The sequence below is a fragment of the Carcharhinus amblyrhynchos genome, chromosome 28 (assembly GCF_965287045.1).
Source record: "Carcharhinus amblyrhynchos chromosome 28, sCarAmb.v2.hapA, whole genome shotgun sequence".
NCBI classification, from domain to species: Eukaryota; Metazoa; Chordata; class Chondrichthyes; order Carcharhiniformes; family Carcharhinidae; genus Carcharhinus; species Carcharhinus amblyrhynchos.
The window spans coordinates 27811444-27826994 of NC_137351.1; the positions used below are offsets into that span (position 1 = coordinate 27811444).

The 15551-nt window shown below is 46.1% G+C and overlaps 1 protein-coding gene across 5 annotated transcripts in view; it reads right to left on the reverse strand.

Annotated features, from left to right (window-relative positions):
* Positions 1 to 15551, reverse strand: part of sema4ba (sema domain, immunoglobulin domain (Ig), transmembrane domain (TM) and short cytoplasmic domain, (semaphorin) 4Ba) — a 451928-nt gene that overhangs the window by 33985 nt on the left and 402392 nt on the right. For all 5 annotated transcript variants that reach the window (XM_080214192.1, XM_080214193.1, XM_080214191.1 and 2 more), the window contains one exon: positions 2173 to 2354. In XM_080214192.1, the coding sequence (XP_080070318.1) occupies positions 2173 to 2354 (182 nt within the window). The remainder of the gene's footprint in view (positions 1 to 2172; positions 2355 to 15551) is intronic.

Below are 15551 nucleotides of genomic sequence, written 5' to 3' on the forward strand. Positions count from 1 at the left end.
CTCAATAAGTATGTTGCCTTGAGGAGTTTGACCAAGAAGGAAGTATTTTGGATGGGAGTACTTTGTAAGACTATTTTTAACAATGTAATAGTAACCTTGTGTGCCTAAGCCCAAAGATATGTGGGTTAGGTGGATTGGCCATGCTAAATTGCCTCTTAGTGTCAGAGGGAATAGCTGGGGTAAATACATGGGGTTATGGGGATGGGGCCTGGGTAGGATTGTGGTCGGTACAGAGTCGATGGGCTGAATGGCCTCCTTCTGAACTGCAGGGATTCTATGATTCTTAACTTCTTGTTTATAAATACTTTACTTCTTAAAATCTCAAAAGTGTTACTGGACTTGTTGCTGCTGAGATCGCTTGCAACAGCTTGTTGAGCACTCTCTGAGGTCTGCGAGGGGTTTGGACTGACACAGAGACCTAAGCTGTGGGCCAAGACGCACGGACTCCATCAATATTGACAACCTCACTCTGGAGGTTGTCACCAGCTTCACATATTTTGGGTCAACAATTACCAGCATCCTGCCCCTTGAAATCAGTGCTAGGATTGCCAAAACTACAGACTTTATGTCAACATTGAGAAGTCCAGTGTTGACCAACAGCAAACTAACCAGCGATATAAAGCTGTGTCTGTACCCAGCTTCCGTTCTCAGCATCTGCCTTTACAGCAGTGAGGGATGAATAACTTGTGCCAGCCAAGAAAAGAGGTTGAATAGATTCCAACTCCTTTTCCTTAGATTGGGATCTCCTGGCAAGATGGCATGCTGAATGTGGAAGCAGCCAGTACCTTGGCATCCCCAGCATGTTTACCCTCGTGAATCAGTGAGGACCATGTTGACCAATTCATGTAAGCCAAACGGATGACAACTGCATCCACAAAGACATGTTCTAGAGGGGGCATGTGTTGGCACAAGACCACCTGTCCATGTTTGCAATACAAGGATATCTACAAGCAGGACTTCCAAGTTGACCAGGGTTGGGGTTGGTGCATAGATAGTCCTCGTTGCTGACTGGAGTACTTGGAGACATGCAGTCAAGACAGGCATGGACAAAACAGAGGACTAAAGAAATGACCAGATGGAGGGAAAACAGAGCTCGCCAGAAAGAACAACATCAGTCAATTTCGGGCCAACACCATTCATCTGTGCCAGCTGTGGCAGGGATTGTCACTCACAAATTGATGTCCACCAACTCAACGGAAATTGTCCAATACAGAAGTGACATACACCCCAGGTACAGTCCATCGATTTCTGAGAAGAATGGATTTCATAGAATCCCTACAGTGCAAGAGGAGGCCATTTGGCCCATCGAGTCTGCACCAACCACAATCTCACCTAGGCCCTATTCCTACAATCCCACATATTTACCCTGCTCATCTCCTGACAACAGGGTCAATTTAGCACGGCCAATCCACCTAACCCGCACATCTTTGAATGGTGAAAGGAAACCACAACACCTGAAAGAAATCCACGCAGACATGGGGAGAATGTGCAATCTCCACACAGACAGTCACCCAAGGCTGGAATTGAACCCGAGTTCTTGGTGCTGAGAGGCAGCAGTGCTAATCACTGTGTCACCGTGCCGCCCCTATGGATGACAATAAAATAAAACTTGCAGTAGACATCTTAAGTTTTAGACTATGCACCATTAGGAGTGGTACAATGGTACAGTGGTTAGCACTGCTGCCTCCCCAGAGCCAGGAACCTGGGTTTGATTCTGGCCTTAGGTGGCTGACTGTGTGGAGTTTGCACTTTCTCCCCGTGTCTATATGGGTTTCCTCCGGATGCTCCAGTTTCCTCCCACAGTCCAAATATGTGCAGGTTAGGTGGATTGGTCATGCCAAAATTTCCCAAAATATGTAGTTTAGGGGGATTAGCCATGGTAAATGCATGGGGATAGGGCCTGGGAGGGATGCTCTGTTAGACTGTCAGTCAAGTTCAATGGGCTGAATGGCCTCCTTCTGCACTGTAGGGATTCTACGAAGATAAATTAATTATTAATGCCTCTACTTGAGAAGTATGTGGATGTGGGAATTTGTGGGATACAATTTAAGGACATGCCACAATCCCTTCGTATCCCAGATCCTCATAAATCCAAGTAGAAATCTTAAAGATTGTAAGACATTTTGGAAATGGATTCTAGCATGAATTATAGATAATATTGAATTCACATACCACTGGGAAGTAAACACTCCATAAAAGGTTGCGTTTTTCCGATATTCTTTTCCAGAAGAGAGAACAAACACGTCCTGAATAACGTTAAATGGGAAGCCATCATCGGGAAGTGAGCAGGAGAGCTGGGCTTTCAGGAATGTTGTCCACCTTTTCTGGAGAACCCGTTCTCCGCCTAGATCACCCTGAGGGAACATTTCAATCATGATGTTATCAACAACATTAACAGAGCCGCAATAAACAGCATACAAGAGATCTTCAAAAAGATTATAACACTGTTGACATCATAGGATAGTTGTAATTCAAAGCTTTAAAAACAATAATCTCCTCAGACACTTTTTTTAAAGATTTAGGTTTGTTTATTAGTGTCACAAGTAGGCTTACATTAACACTGCAATGAAGTTACTGTGAAAATTCCCTAATCGCCACACTCAGGCGCCTGCTCAGGTCAATGCACCAAACCAGCGCGTCTTTCAGACTGTGGGAGGAAACCCATGCAGACATGGGGAGAATGTGCAAACTCCACACAGACAGTGACCCGAGCTGGGAATCGAACCTGGGCCCCTGGAGCTCTGAGGCTGCAGCGCTAACCACTGCGCCGCCCATTCTGAACATTACAATCATTAAATTTTTTTATGCTATAAGTGTAACTCACACAGGACAAATCATCATAAAATCACAGAATTGTTACAGCACAGGAGGAGGCCATTTGGCCCACTGCGTATGCACCAGTTCTCCAGATGAGCAACTCAGTGAGTGCCGCTCCCCCACCTTCCCCCCGTAATCTCGCATATTCTTCCTTTTCAGATAACTGCCTAATTCCCTTTTGAAAGCTTTGATTGAGCCTGCCTCCACCACACTACTCTCAGGCAGCGCATTCCAGACCTTAACCACTCACTGTGTGAAAAAGCTTTCTCCTCATGTCGCTTTTGCTTCTTTTATCAATTAAATCTGTCAAATATGTTTTAAAGGTGTAACTTGTCAAATTTATCTTCATAACTGGCATTCTTCATTCCTGGAGCCATTCTTGTGAATAAAGAACAAAGAAAAATACAACACAGAGACAGGCCCTTCGGCCCTCCGAGCCTGTACCGATCATGATGCCGTAATTAAACTAAAAAAACTTCTGCCCTTATTCGATCTTTATCTCTCTGTTCCCTTCCTATTCATGTACCCATCCCGATCTTTCCTGCTCTCTCTCCAATGCCTTCACATTCTTCCTAAAGTGCTCAGACCAGATGAAGCACTCCAGCTGGGGCTGGACTAGTGTCTTGCTTCAACTGCTTACTCTTGTACTCTGTACCCCGATTAATAAAGCCTAGAATACTATACGCTTTATTAACTGCTCTTCTATACTTACACACAGAGATCCCTCTGCTCCAGCACCCGCTTTAGAGTTGCAGCTTTTACTTTATATTACCTCTCCATGTTCTTCCTACCAAACTGAATCACTTCACGATGAGGGGGGAATCTTATAGAGACGTATAAGATAATGAAAGGGATGGATAGGGTAGAGGTAGAGAGATTCTTCCTGCTCAGAAAGGACAGCAGGACTAGAGGGTGCAGCCTCAAGATAAGGGGGGGGGGTGCAGTTTAGTATGGAGTTGAGGAGGAACTTCTTCACTCAAAGGGTGGTGAATCTCTGGAATTCTCTGCCCATTGAAGTGGTGGAGCTACCTCGCTAAATATATTTAAGATATGGGTAGATAGGTTTTTGACAGACAAGGGAATTAAGGGTTATGGGGAGAAAGCGGGAAAGTGGAACTGATCCACTTCAGATCAGCCATGATCTTATTGAATGGTGGGGCAGGCTCGAAGGGCTAGATGGCCTACTCCTGCTCCTATTTCTTATGTTCTTATGTTCACATTTCTTTGCACTGAACTTCATCTGCCTCCTGTCTGCCCGTTCCATCAACTTGTTTGTGACCTTTTCAAGTTCTACATGACTGTCCTCAAAGTTCATCATGGTTCCAGGTTTTGTATCATCCGTAAATTTCAAATTGGAATCTCTTCCTTCATGGGTTTCCTCCGGGTGCTCCGGTATCCTCCCACAATCCGAAAGATGTGCTGGTTAGGTGCACTGAGGGAGAATTTAGCATGGTCAATGCACCTAACCAGCATACCTTTCGGACTGTGTGAGGAAACTGGAGCACCTGGAGGAAACCCACGCAGACACGGGAGAGAATGTGACTCTGCACAGACAGTGACCCAAGCTAGGAATCGAACCCAGGTCCTTGGCGCTGTGAGGCAGCAGTGTTAACCACTGTGCCACCGTGCCGCCTTCCCTCAATGTTCAGGACTTCGTTGGCAGTCTAGCCCCATCAGAACCAATTTACATAGGGACTGATCTACCTCAGTTACGTACAGCGAGACTGGTTAAACCCCAATGACGTACTGGTTTACTCCAGGAGTTGAAGTTATTTGAGCAAAGTCTTTCCACAAAGTGTATACACAATCAAACAAGAAAGTGAGGAAAACAAGTGTAACAGGTTCCATTGTATTCACTAAAATCAGGAAACGATGATTGTCGCCTTTAGCAACTTGGAACAAATCAATAGCAGCACCAATGGCAATTTGGCATTGGCTGGTTCCTCCTTATTATCACATCAATGCATAATAATGGCCCATATTTAAACATTAACTTTGCAACTGCATTATTATCTTGTTCGATAACGTCATTGAAAATGATGGAGATTATTGAGGCACAGAGCAGCTGATTCACAGGAGCCAGAGACGTTGGATGCTCGATCTATCAAAGAAATTAGCCCTTAATGCTTTCTCTTTGCTATTGAGCTTCACATACAGTTCCATAATTAAGGAAACGTGGCAACTCCATCACCTTGTTAACAATTATACTGACTATTTAAAGACCGCAGCAATTGAGAGAATGAAAGCTAACAGAAAATTGGGACAATTTAGTCAAATCCAGATCATTGGATGTCACAGAAGCCTTTCAGTATTTTCAGGTCCTTATTCGATCGGTTCAAGTTATTCAGGGAGCAAGCTGGGATGGATTTGAACTGGGAGCGGTCGGTGAGCAGGTGGGGAATGGGACAAGTGTGAAACCAAGCCTGGGAGGGCAGGAGAATGGCTGAAGGCAACTCCCAAGACAGCAGAGATGGAACTATTCCTGTGGTGGGGAGGGTTAGGGGGAGGAGGAACTGGAAAAACACTGTGTGGGACTCCACAAAAGACTAATTGATACAACCGGATGTGGTCGTCCTTCAGAGAAGCTCGCGGCTGGGTGGAATTAGATCATAGCAGACATTGTACGCAGATGCTTACAAGGCCCTTGGGGGCCTACTGAGATAAATAAATGAACCAGACTCATGCCTGGTTTAGGCAGATATCTCACTTCATAGAAATATAGAACAGTATAGCACAGTACAGGCCCTTCGGCCCTCAATGTTGTGCCGAGTTATGTCCAAACCCAAGATCAAGCTATCCCACTCCCTATCGTTCCGGTATGCTCCATGTGCCTATCCAATAACCGCTTGAGAGTTCCTAAAATGTCTGACTCCACTATCACAGCAGGCAGTCCATTCCACATTGCTTCAGAGTAATTTGCTTCAAAAGTATGGATTTGCTTTCCCGTCCTGCAAATCTCCTTTTATCCCCAAAATTCTTCATGTTCATCAGATTTGATCAAGCAGCGTTTAAATCCCTGCAGAGTGAGTAACTATCGGGGAATTATTCTGTAAACTAGTTCAATAGGCTGAATTAAACGAGAGGGTGGGGGAGAGGGACGGGGGGGGGGATTAGGAATGGGGAGTGGAGGGTATTGTTCAACGGTAGAAGGATTGGTCACGAGCTGACTGACTTGAAGAAAGGCAGATGTGCAGTAACAATGTGCTGGAACGCACTTAATGAGATGCTTGTTCCTTTTTCAAAATTTGCACGTGACGTGGGCATTATTGGCTAGGTCGCCATTTGTTGCCCATCGCTAATCGCCCCTTGCGAAGGTGGCGGTGAGCCTCCTTCTTGAATCGTTGCAGTCCCTGGAGGTACACCCGCAGTGCTGTTAGGGAAGGAGTTCCAGGATTTTGATCCAACAACAGTGAAGGAACAGTGATATATTTCCAAGTCAGGACGGTGTGTGACTTGGAGGGGAACTTTAAGACGGTGGTGCTTCCATGCATCTACTGCCCTTGTCCTTCCAGATGGTAGGGGTCTTGGGTTTGGAAGTTGCTGCTTAAGGAGACTTGGTGAATTCCTGCACTGCATCTTGCAGATGGTACACACTGCTGCTACTATGTGTCAGTGTGTGGAGGGAGTGGATGTTTGTAGATGGGGTGCCAATCAAGCAAGTTGCTTTGTCCTGGATGTTGCTGCGCTTCTTGGGTGTTGTGGGAACTGCACGCAAATGTTGAGTATTCCATCACACCCCAGACTTGTGCCTTGTAGGCTGTGCACAGGTTTTGGGGTTTCAGGAAGTGAGTGATTCATTTTGGTAGGACACACTTGAATGCGGATTACAGGGTCAACGGCAGGGTTCTGAGGAATGTGGAGGAACAGAGAGATCTTGGGGTTCATATCCACAGATCTCTGAAGGTTGCCACTCAAGTGGATAGAGCCGTGAAGAAGGCTTATAGTGTGTTAGCGTTTATTAACAGGGGATTTGAGTTTAAGAGTCATGGGGTTATGCTGCAACTATACTGGACTTTGGTGAGACCACATTTGGAATATTGTGTGCAGTTCTGGTCACCTCACTATAAGAAGGATGTGGAAGCATTGGAGAGAGTGCAGAGGAGATTTACCAGGATGCTGCCTGGTTTGGAGGGTAGGTCTTATGAGGAAAGGTTGAGGGGTCTGAGGCTTTTCTCTTTAGAGCGGAGGAGGATGAGAGGCAATTTAATAGAGGTTTGTAAGATGATGAGGGGGATAGATAGAGTGGACGTGCAGAGACTATTTCCTCGGGTGGATGGAGCTGTTACTTGGGGCCATAACTTTAAGGTTCATGGTGGGAGATATAGGAGGGATGTCCGAGGTAGATTCTTTACTCAGAGAGTGGTTGGGCTGTGGAATGCACTGCCTGCTGTGATAGCGGAGTCAGACACTTTAAAGTGGTTATTGGATAGGCACATGGAGCACACCAGAATGATAGGGAGTGGGATAGCTTGATCTTGGGTTTGGACATAGCTCGGCACAACACCGAGGGCTGAACGACCTGTACTGTTCTATGTTTCTATTGTTCTCCACAGAATTCCTACCCTCTGGCTTGCTCTTTCAGCTACAGTTTCAGAGGGTGGGGGGGGGGGTGCGATGCAAAGGAAGTGTTACATCTTGTTGGGAGTTAGGTGCCCCACCTTCCTTCCTGCCTTTTCACTAGCGTTGGTGAAAACACAGCCTGCCCACTCTCCTCTACCTTCCACTACCCACCATACTATGGTGGCAGAGGTGAAATTAGGCTCTTAATTGACCAATCAATGGATCCAGTAGGATGAAGAGAAAGGGGACCGGCTGATGTCTTATCCGTCCATGCACCGTATATTGGAGGACAGTTTGCAGAAGGAAAGCGGTGAGCTTGCAAACCTGTCCCTTCTCAAACATAACTGGGGTGGCGATGGGGGAGGGTGGGTTGTAAAATTCAGCATTATATATTCCACATTACATATTTTTAATCCCTTCAAGATAATTGAAATAATTCATTCATTAAACAATAAATGGGGCATTAGTGAAGTTACGCATTTCCTGTCAAAACACAAATACTGATGTCTGCGCTGAATGAGGAAGGTCCATTCAGACAACTGAAATTACTGTTTTTCAAGTTACTCCCTCTTTGACCAAGTTTATCGTGATAAATGCTAAAACGCCTTTACATGGCTCGGTGTCCAATTTTGTTTGATAATCGTCTTCTGAAAAGAATTGGAATATTTCACTACTTTAAAAGGGGCTCTACAAATCGGAGTTGTTGTTGTTGGAGTTTTTCACAGTGACTCCCTCAGGGTAGGTTTTAATGATGGACACAAACAGGAAATGTTCCTTGTGTATAAAGTATTAATGTATTATCATCATTACATGCGTAAGAACTGCTTCACCTTGGAATTGTACACAGGACTGCATTACAATTGTACACAGGGACTGGGATACTCCAGAATTGTACACCGGGACTGGGATACTCCAGAATTGTACACCGGGACTGGGATACTCCAGAATTGTACACCGGGACTGGGATACTCCAGAATTGTACACCGGGACTGGGATACTCCAGAATTGTACACCGGGACTGGGATACTCCAGAATTGTACACCGGGACTGGGATACTCCAGAATTGTACACTGGGATTGGGATACTCCAGAATTGTACATTGGGACTGGGGCATTCCCAAATTGTACACCAGGACTGGGGTACTCCAGAATTGTACACCAGGACTGGGACAAATTGTACACCGGGATTGGGGTACTCCTGAATTGTACACCAGGACTGCATTACTCCAGATTGTACACCGGGACTGCGGCACTCCAGAATTGTACACCGGGACTGGAGTACTCCCGAATTGTGCACAAGGACTGCGTTACTCCAGAATTGTGCACCAAGATTGCATTAGTTCATATTGTATACCAGGACTGCGGGAACTCCAGAATTATACACCGGGACTGGGATACTCCACAATTGTACATCGGGACTGTGTTACTCTAGATTTGTACACCAGGACTGGGGTACACCAAGACTGTACATGGGATTGGGGTACTCCAGAATCATACACCAGGACTTCATTACTCCAGATTTGTACACCAGGGTTGGGTTACCTGGGAGGTCAGTTAGCTCAGTTGGATGCACGCCTGGTTTGTGATGCAGAACAATGTCAACAGCGTGGGTTCAATTCCTGGTCCAACTTTCCCACCTTGCCCCTCGCCTGAGGTGTGGTGACCGTCAGGTTAAATCACCTCCAGTCAGCTCTCCCCCCCTCAAAGGGGAGAGCAGCCTATGGTCATCTGGGACTATGGCAACTTTACCTCAGTCCAGAATAGAACACCAGGCTCTGGTTAACCCAGAATGGTGCACCAGGATTGGATTCCTCCAGAGTTAAGCTGGGGACTAGCTGACTCCAGAATCTGTATTATTTCAGGAGGGATTTGGCTTGAAGATAACAGCCCAGGTAATGGACATTATACATCACCCAAGTTTCAGATGGGGAAGGGGGACTGATAGATGTTGACAAACAGAGCCTGATAACAGGCTCCACTCATTCACCCTGTCCTCCTGAAGCTGGGGCATTTGATTTTTGCAAAGGCACTTTAATGTCTAGACCAATTCAGAAACATTTACAAATATCTTTACTGGAATATCTCCAAGTGTTTTCTCGATATGTTGCAGCAGGTTCCCATGAGGACTGCCAACTCTCTATTAATTATCTCTGACATTTCCCTTTTACGTTGCAAGTTATCGCTTAATAAGAGAGGATCAGAAGGTGGATTCCCTGTTTCATGGTTGGAAAGTACACATTTATACACAATGATTTGATTACCTTTAACAAAAATAAACACACTGCATTTGCCACCAGTTGCTGGGCTGGGAACATTAAAAAAAAAGCTTGGAAGGAACCACAGCACTACAGTGACACTGGGCCCAAAGAACAAAGCAACTTGTTCCACTCCCCACAGGGGTAAAGCTCATTCTTCTGTTGGGTACACAGATGATGGGGAGGCACAGTGGTTAGCGCTGCTGCCTCACAGCGCCAGGGACCTGGGCCCAATTCCCAGCTTGTCCACACTGCCTGTGTGGAGTTTGCACATTCTCCCCGTGTCTGCATGGGTTTCCTCCCACCGTCCAAAGATTAGGCTGAATGGCCATGGTAAATTATCCCTAGTGTCAAGGAGATTAGAAGGGTAAATATGTGGGGTTATGGGAATAGGGTGGGATTATACTCACTGCAGACTCGATGGACCGAATGGCCTCATTCTGTATTGTAGAGATTCTATAATTACACATCCTCACAACAATTCTCAATGCAAACAGCACCTGTGCTGCGATCTGCCACTATACCATCACAGAGAAAGGCTCTTCAGCCCATCGTTTCTACCCGTGTCAATTTTAGCTCCCAATCAGTCAAATTTACTGCACTCCGAATCCATTTCCCTGCCCTTTCCTGGTATCTTTTAGTGATTCTTTCCTCAATCATGGAAAGATAAGTAGCTGTTGCAGAACGAGACTTTGACCTAAGTTATACAATTCAATCCTGCCCTCTAAAACTAACTATTCTGAGCATTTTCTGAATGACCCTATTTTGAAATTTTCTTATGACGGGGAATTATGGAAGAGTATTTTTAAAAATAAGAGGACCTGCCATAAAAGTTCCTAAATTACACAGATGGATTTTTAGATCAGAAAACCTGATTCTCACAGAACTCAGAGATTAAATAGGGTCTGGAATTCTCCAGCCGTTGACGTCCCACCCCTGCCAGCAAGGATGGAGAATTTGGCACTCAGCCAAATCTCCGTTCACTGCAGCGGGACTGGAGAATCCCAGCTGCGGACGAGGTTGGAGAATCTGCCACTAGAGTTCAAGCCACAGCAAATCCAAAAGCGTCAACTCTTTGTTTGACCTGAGTTATAAGCAAAGATATCCTCTTATGGGGGGAAAAAAGACAAAGCACTATTTTCAGATTCTCTCTTCATCTTTTACTGGTACTTTTGATGACAGTGTGGGCGCTACTTCCCAAACTCATCCTGAACTAGAAAGTGTCATCAACTTTGCTTCCAGCTTCTGAACCCTCCCTCATCTGTCCACCAGTGGCTCTTCTCTTCCCTTCCTCAACAACTTCCAATTCTGGGGACAGCCAATCCATCAATGTCTACAAGATAATCCGAGGGGTCGTTGGATTATACATTCTTCCCCCAACACTCCCACATTTCCTGTAAGAAGTCTACTCCATTCTCCCAGTTTCTCCATCTCTATGGCATCTGTTCTGTCAATGCTAAATCAGATTGTGAGATGTCTTCTTTCCTCCTCAGTCAAGTTAATAGTTAATAGAGCCCTTTAACCGTGTCTCTCCTATTACCCGCAAATTTACTTTCACTTCTTCCCCTTCGTCCTAGAACCACAACAGGGTTACCCTTGTCCTCACCTTCCAACCCACCAGTCTTCACATTCCACAGATGATCTCTTGTACCATCTCCAGTGCTTTGTCATGACCAAACACAACCTCCAATCCCTTCCCCTTTCAGCATTTCAAAGGGAGCCTGTTCACTTCTCCACCACCTCTAGCACCTCATTATAGAATCAAAGAATCCCTACAGAAGGCCATTCAACACATCGAGTCTGTACTGGCCACAATCCCTTCCAAACCCTATTCCTGTAATCCCACATATTTACTCCACTAATTCCCATGACACTAGGGTCAATTTATCATGGCTAATGCACCTAACCCGCACATCTTTGGACTGTGGGAGGAAACTGGAGCACCCTGGGGAAACCCATGCAGCCATAGGGAGAATGTGCAAACTCCAAAGACAGTGACCTGAGGCCTGAATTGAACCCGGGTCCCTGGCGCTATGAGGTAGCAATGCTATGCACTATGCCACAATGCCGCCTGTTCTCCTTCCCCCAGCAACCATTCCACGGAAGTATAGGAGGTGCAACACTTATCCTTTCACATCTTCTGCTCTCACTGCCTGGGGTTCCAAGTCACTCCTTCAGGAGCAATCTCCTTTTACTCTTCCAGACTGAGTGTATTCGACTTGCTGGTCATAAAGCCACCTCCTTTTCACCAGCACCAAGGGAAGGTTGAGCCATTGTCTTGCTGAACATCCCATTCAGCCCATAGGTGTAACCCTGAGCTTCCCATTTTACATCCCAATTAATGCAGGCTTGAGGGATGACACCTCGTCTTTCTGCGAGATACAACCTTCTGGACTCCAGATGGAGCTAACAACTTCAGATCTTAATGTCGCTCCCACTCTCTCCATAGAATCATAGAATCCCTACTGTGCAGAAGGAGGCCATTCGGCCCATTGAGTCTGCACCCACCACGATCTCACCCAGTCCCTATTCCTGTAATCCCACATATTTATCCTGCTAATTCTCTGACACTAAGGTCAATTTAGCATCGCCAATCAACCTTACCTTTTGTTTATTTATTTAGTTTATTCATTAGTGGTACATGTAATCTTAGATTAACAACGCAATGAAGTTACTGTAAAAATCCCCTGGCCGCTACACTCTGGCGCCTAATCGGATAACACTGAGGGAGAATTCAGCATGGCCAATGCATCCAACCAGCATGTCTTTTGGACTGTAGGAAGAAACTGGGGCACCCGGAGGAGACCCATGCAGACATGGGGAGAATGTGCAAACCTCACACAGACAGTGACCCGAGGCCAGAATCGAACCCGGGTCCCTGGTGCTGTGAGGCAGCAGTGCTAACCATTGTACCACCATGCCACCCACTTTCGGGCAGTAGGTGGTAACAGTGGAGGACAGCTTTGCCAGCAACACTTGAAATGCCAAAGCATACAAGGCTATGGACCAAGTGCTGGAAAAGGGGATTAGAATAGACAGATGCTTGATGGCTGGGCAGAAATGATGGGTGGGATTCCCCTACCAGAGTGTGCCATTTGCTGGCAGTAGGATCCTGTGGTCTCATCATTGTCAATGAGGGTTCCTGTTGAACAGGCCCCTTGCCACCGGGAAACCTGCGGCGGGGATGCAGTGTCAGCGGGGCTGTAAGACTCGCTAGCCTGAACGGCAGCAAGATGTTTCAGTGGATAGGCCGAAGGGCCTCTTTCTTTGCTGTAAAACTCTATGGGAGGGACTTTCCAGCTGAACTCACCCCAAAATTGGAAAATCCCACCCAAGGTCAACAGACCTTTGTGTGGTCTGCCCGCACCCCCCTCCCCGCCTGCGATGATTCCTGTGGTGGGTGGGACAGAAACATTCCCCCCTATGACTGAGAGATGAAGGGTTGCGAGCTGGTGTGGAGGCCGGATCCACACACAGTTGGCAGATTGGGCTCTATCTGCCTTTCTACAACCAAACTGTGGGAGACATCTCCTCTTCTCCAGGCTTGGTTTTTCTGCTGCAATCTTCTGCTTCAAATGAAAGCCAAAAAAATGCCAGAAATACTCCACAGGCGGGGCAGCTGATGTCCTCACCTTCCACCTTTCAGTGCCAGGCATGTTCTCATTCTCACCTGTGTGTGCTTAATAGCATCATCCCATTTGTCATTTAAATTCTCCTCCCCTCAATCCTAACATAGGCCTTTGGAATTGCCCTCACCATTCCCCTTTGCCCTGACTCTGTACCTGCCTCAAGGCTACCCATCTCCAGCAGCCTCCAGTTCTGATGGAAGACCATTGACTTGAAACAGCAGCCTGACTTTCAGCACAGGGCTTCACTCTTTCCAGGGTGTTCAGAGGTCGGGAAGAGCTTGGGTTTCCTGGATGTTACGCAGAGTTAACTGTAGGGTTCCTGTAAACCTTCCAGTCGATTTCTCGCTCAAATGGGCTAAGGTTACCTGGGTGAGAAGCCCACTGCTGAGGAGATTAGAGAGGGGTGTTAGAGATCATTGGGGCGGGGGTGTGAGGGGTGGGCAGACAGGAGACAGATTACTTGGCTGGGGTAGTGGGTGGTGTGGTGTGGGAGAGGTTAATGGCTCACTGGACCTGAAGAAAACACTTCTACTCCTCCAGGCCCAGGAGCAGTGCTGTAAAAGCATTTACCTCAAGGATTCAACTCTTCTCACCCCTTTTCACCTGATGAGTTTCTTAAGGATCTGGGACGCCAGTTAAAAATAGAACGGCCGATTAAAAGAGAAGCAAGCAGCCTCGAAATAAAATTTAAACAAAAAGTCTACCTCTGATGAGTAGATTGGATTCTCCCTCCGCAATCCACCTCCAATAGTTCTGAAAGTGAGCGAGTTCCTAGCAGATCAGGTTCCTGTTTTGGATTTTAACCTCTGACACAACTTCAACCCATCCATCCAACAAATAAACTTGTTGGACTTTAACCTGGTGATGTGAGACTTCTTACAGGGAATGTTTGGTCAGGGACCCTGGTTCGATTCCCAGCTCCGGTCACTGTGTGGAATTTGCATGTTCTTCCCATGTCTGCATGGGTTTCCTCTGGGTGCTCAGGTTTCCTCCCACACTCCAAAGATGTGCGGGTCAGGTTGATTGTTAAATTGCTAGTGATAGGGTATTAGCAGGATAAAAATGTGGGGTTTACGGGGATAGGGCCTGGGTGGGATTATGGTCAGTGCAGACTCGATGGGCAGAGTGGCCTCTTTCTGGAATGTATGGATTCTATGATTCTGTTAATGATTTTTCTCTCCCCACCGATGCTTCCAGATCTGCTGAGTATTTTGCAGCATTTGCTGCACTAGTTACCACGGCCACCCGTGTTGCCAAACCAAGTCTTAACAATTCAACAGCCTGCACTCCCAGTTCACCGCAGGCTACACACTACCACCAGCTTTAAGTGGAGGCTACAAAAGTTGATAACGCTGATCCCCATTACTATTTAAAACCCAGTTTGTACAAGGAACGTACATCAAACAAGAACCAGTCTGAAATAGAATGACACACACACACACACATAATACACCTGCTGGACATTACTTGATAGCTAACTTTTATTTTTCCAGTGATGACAACTAAGGATTAGCATCATGATGTCAATAGTGTAGACATCTCTATATAGACACCAAGCATTTGAAGGTATCGCTGTCACTTCAGCCTGACAGGCATCCTCAGCCTACAGTGCCTCAGGTAATGCTTATAATTAGCTCTTTCCTACCACCAACATTGCATATAATGGTGTGCTACTTTCTAAGGATTAGCATCAACCGGTATTAACATCAGACTGTCAAACCTTCTTGCAATTCTAATCCCCATTGGTAAGCGATAGCCCTCACGAATGATAATAGCTCATCTCCTTAGGCTGAATTTGACTTGGGTCTCCGAACACAATTGGTGCTCAACAAGATTCCCTTTCTATTCAGATGCGCAACCATCAAAATCCCACGGTTCAAATAGAAGAACTGCTGGAATTATGCGAGGCAGTCTACAAATAGCCCATTTTATCAGCTGTATGCAAATAAATCCAAAACTGTTGGTCTAAATTTAGAAATGTCTTTGACAATGAGCTATACTTCCAAAGTCGAATCACTTGCTGTTCTCTATTATGTAACAAACCCTGAAACTAGAAGCAGGAGTAGGCCATTCGGCCCTTCAAGCCTGCTCTGCCATTCATTTTGATCATGGCTGATCATCAAATTCAATATCTTGATTCTCCCTCCCCACCCCCCCATATCCCGCAATCTCTTTAGCCCCAATTTCTTCTTGAAATCACACAATGTTTTGGCCTCAGCTACTTTCTGTGGCAGTAAATTCCACAGATTCACCACTCTCTGGGTGAAGAAATTTCTCTTCAATCCTAAAAG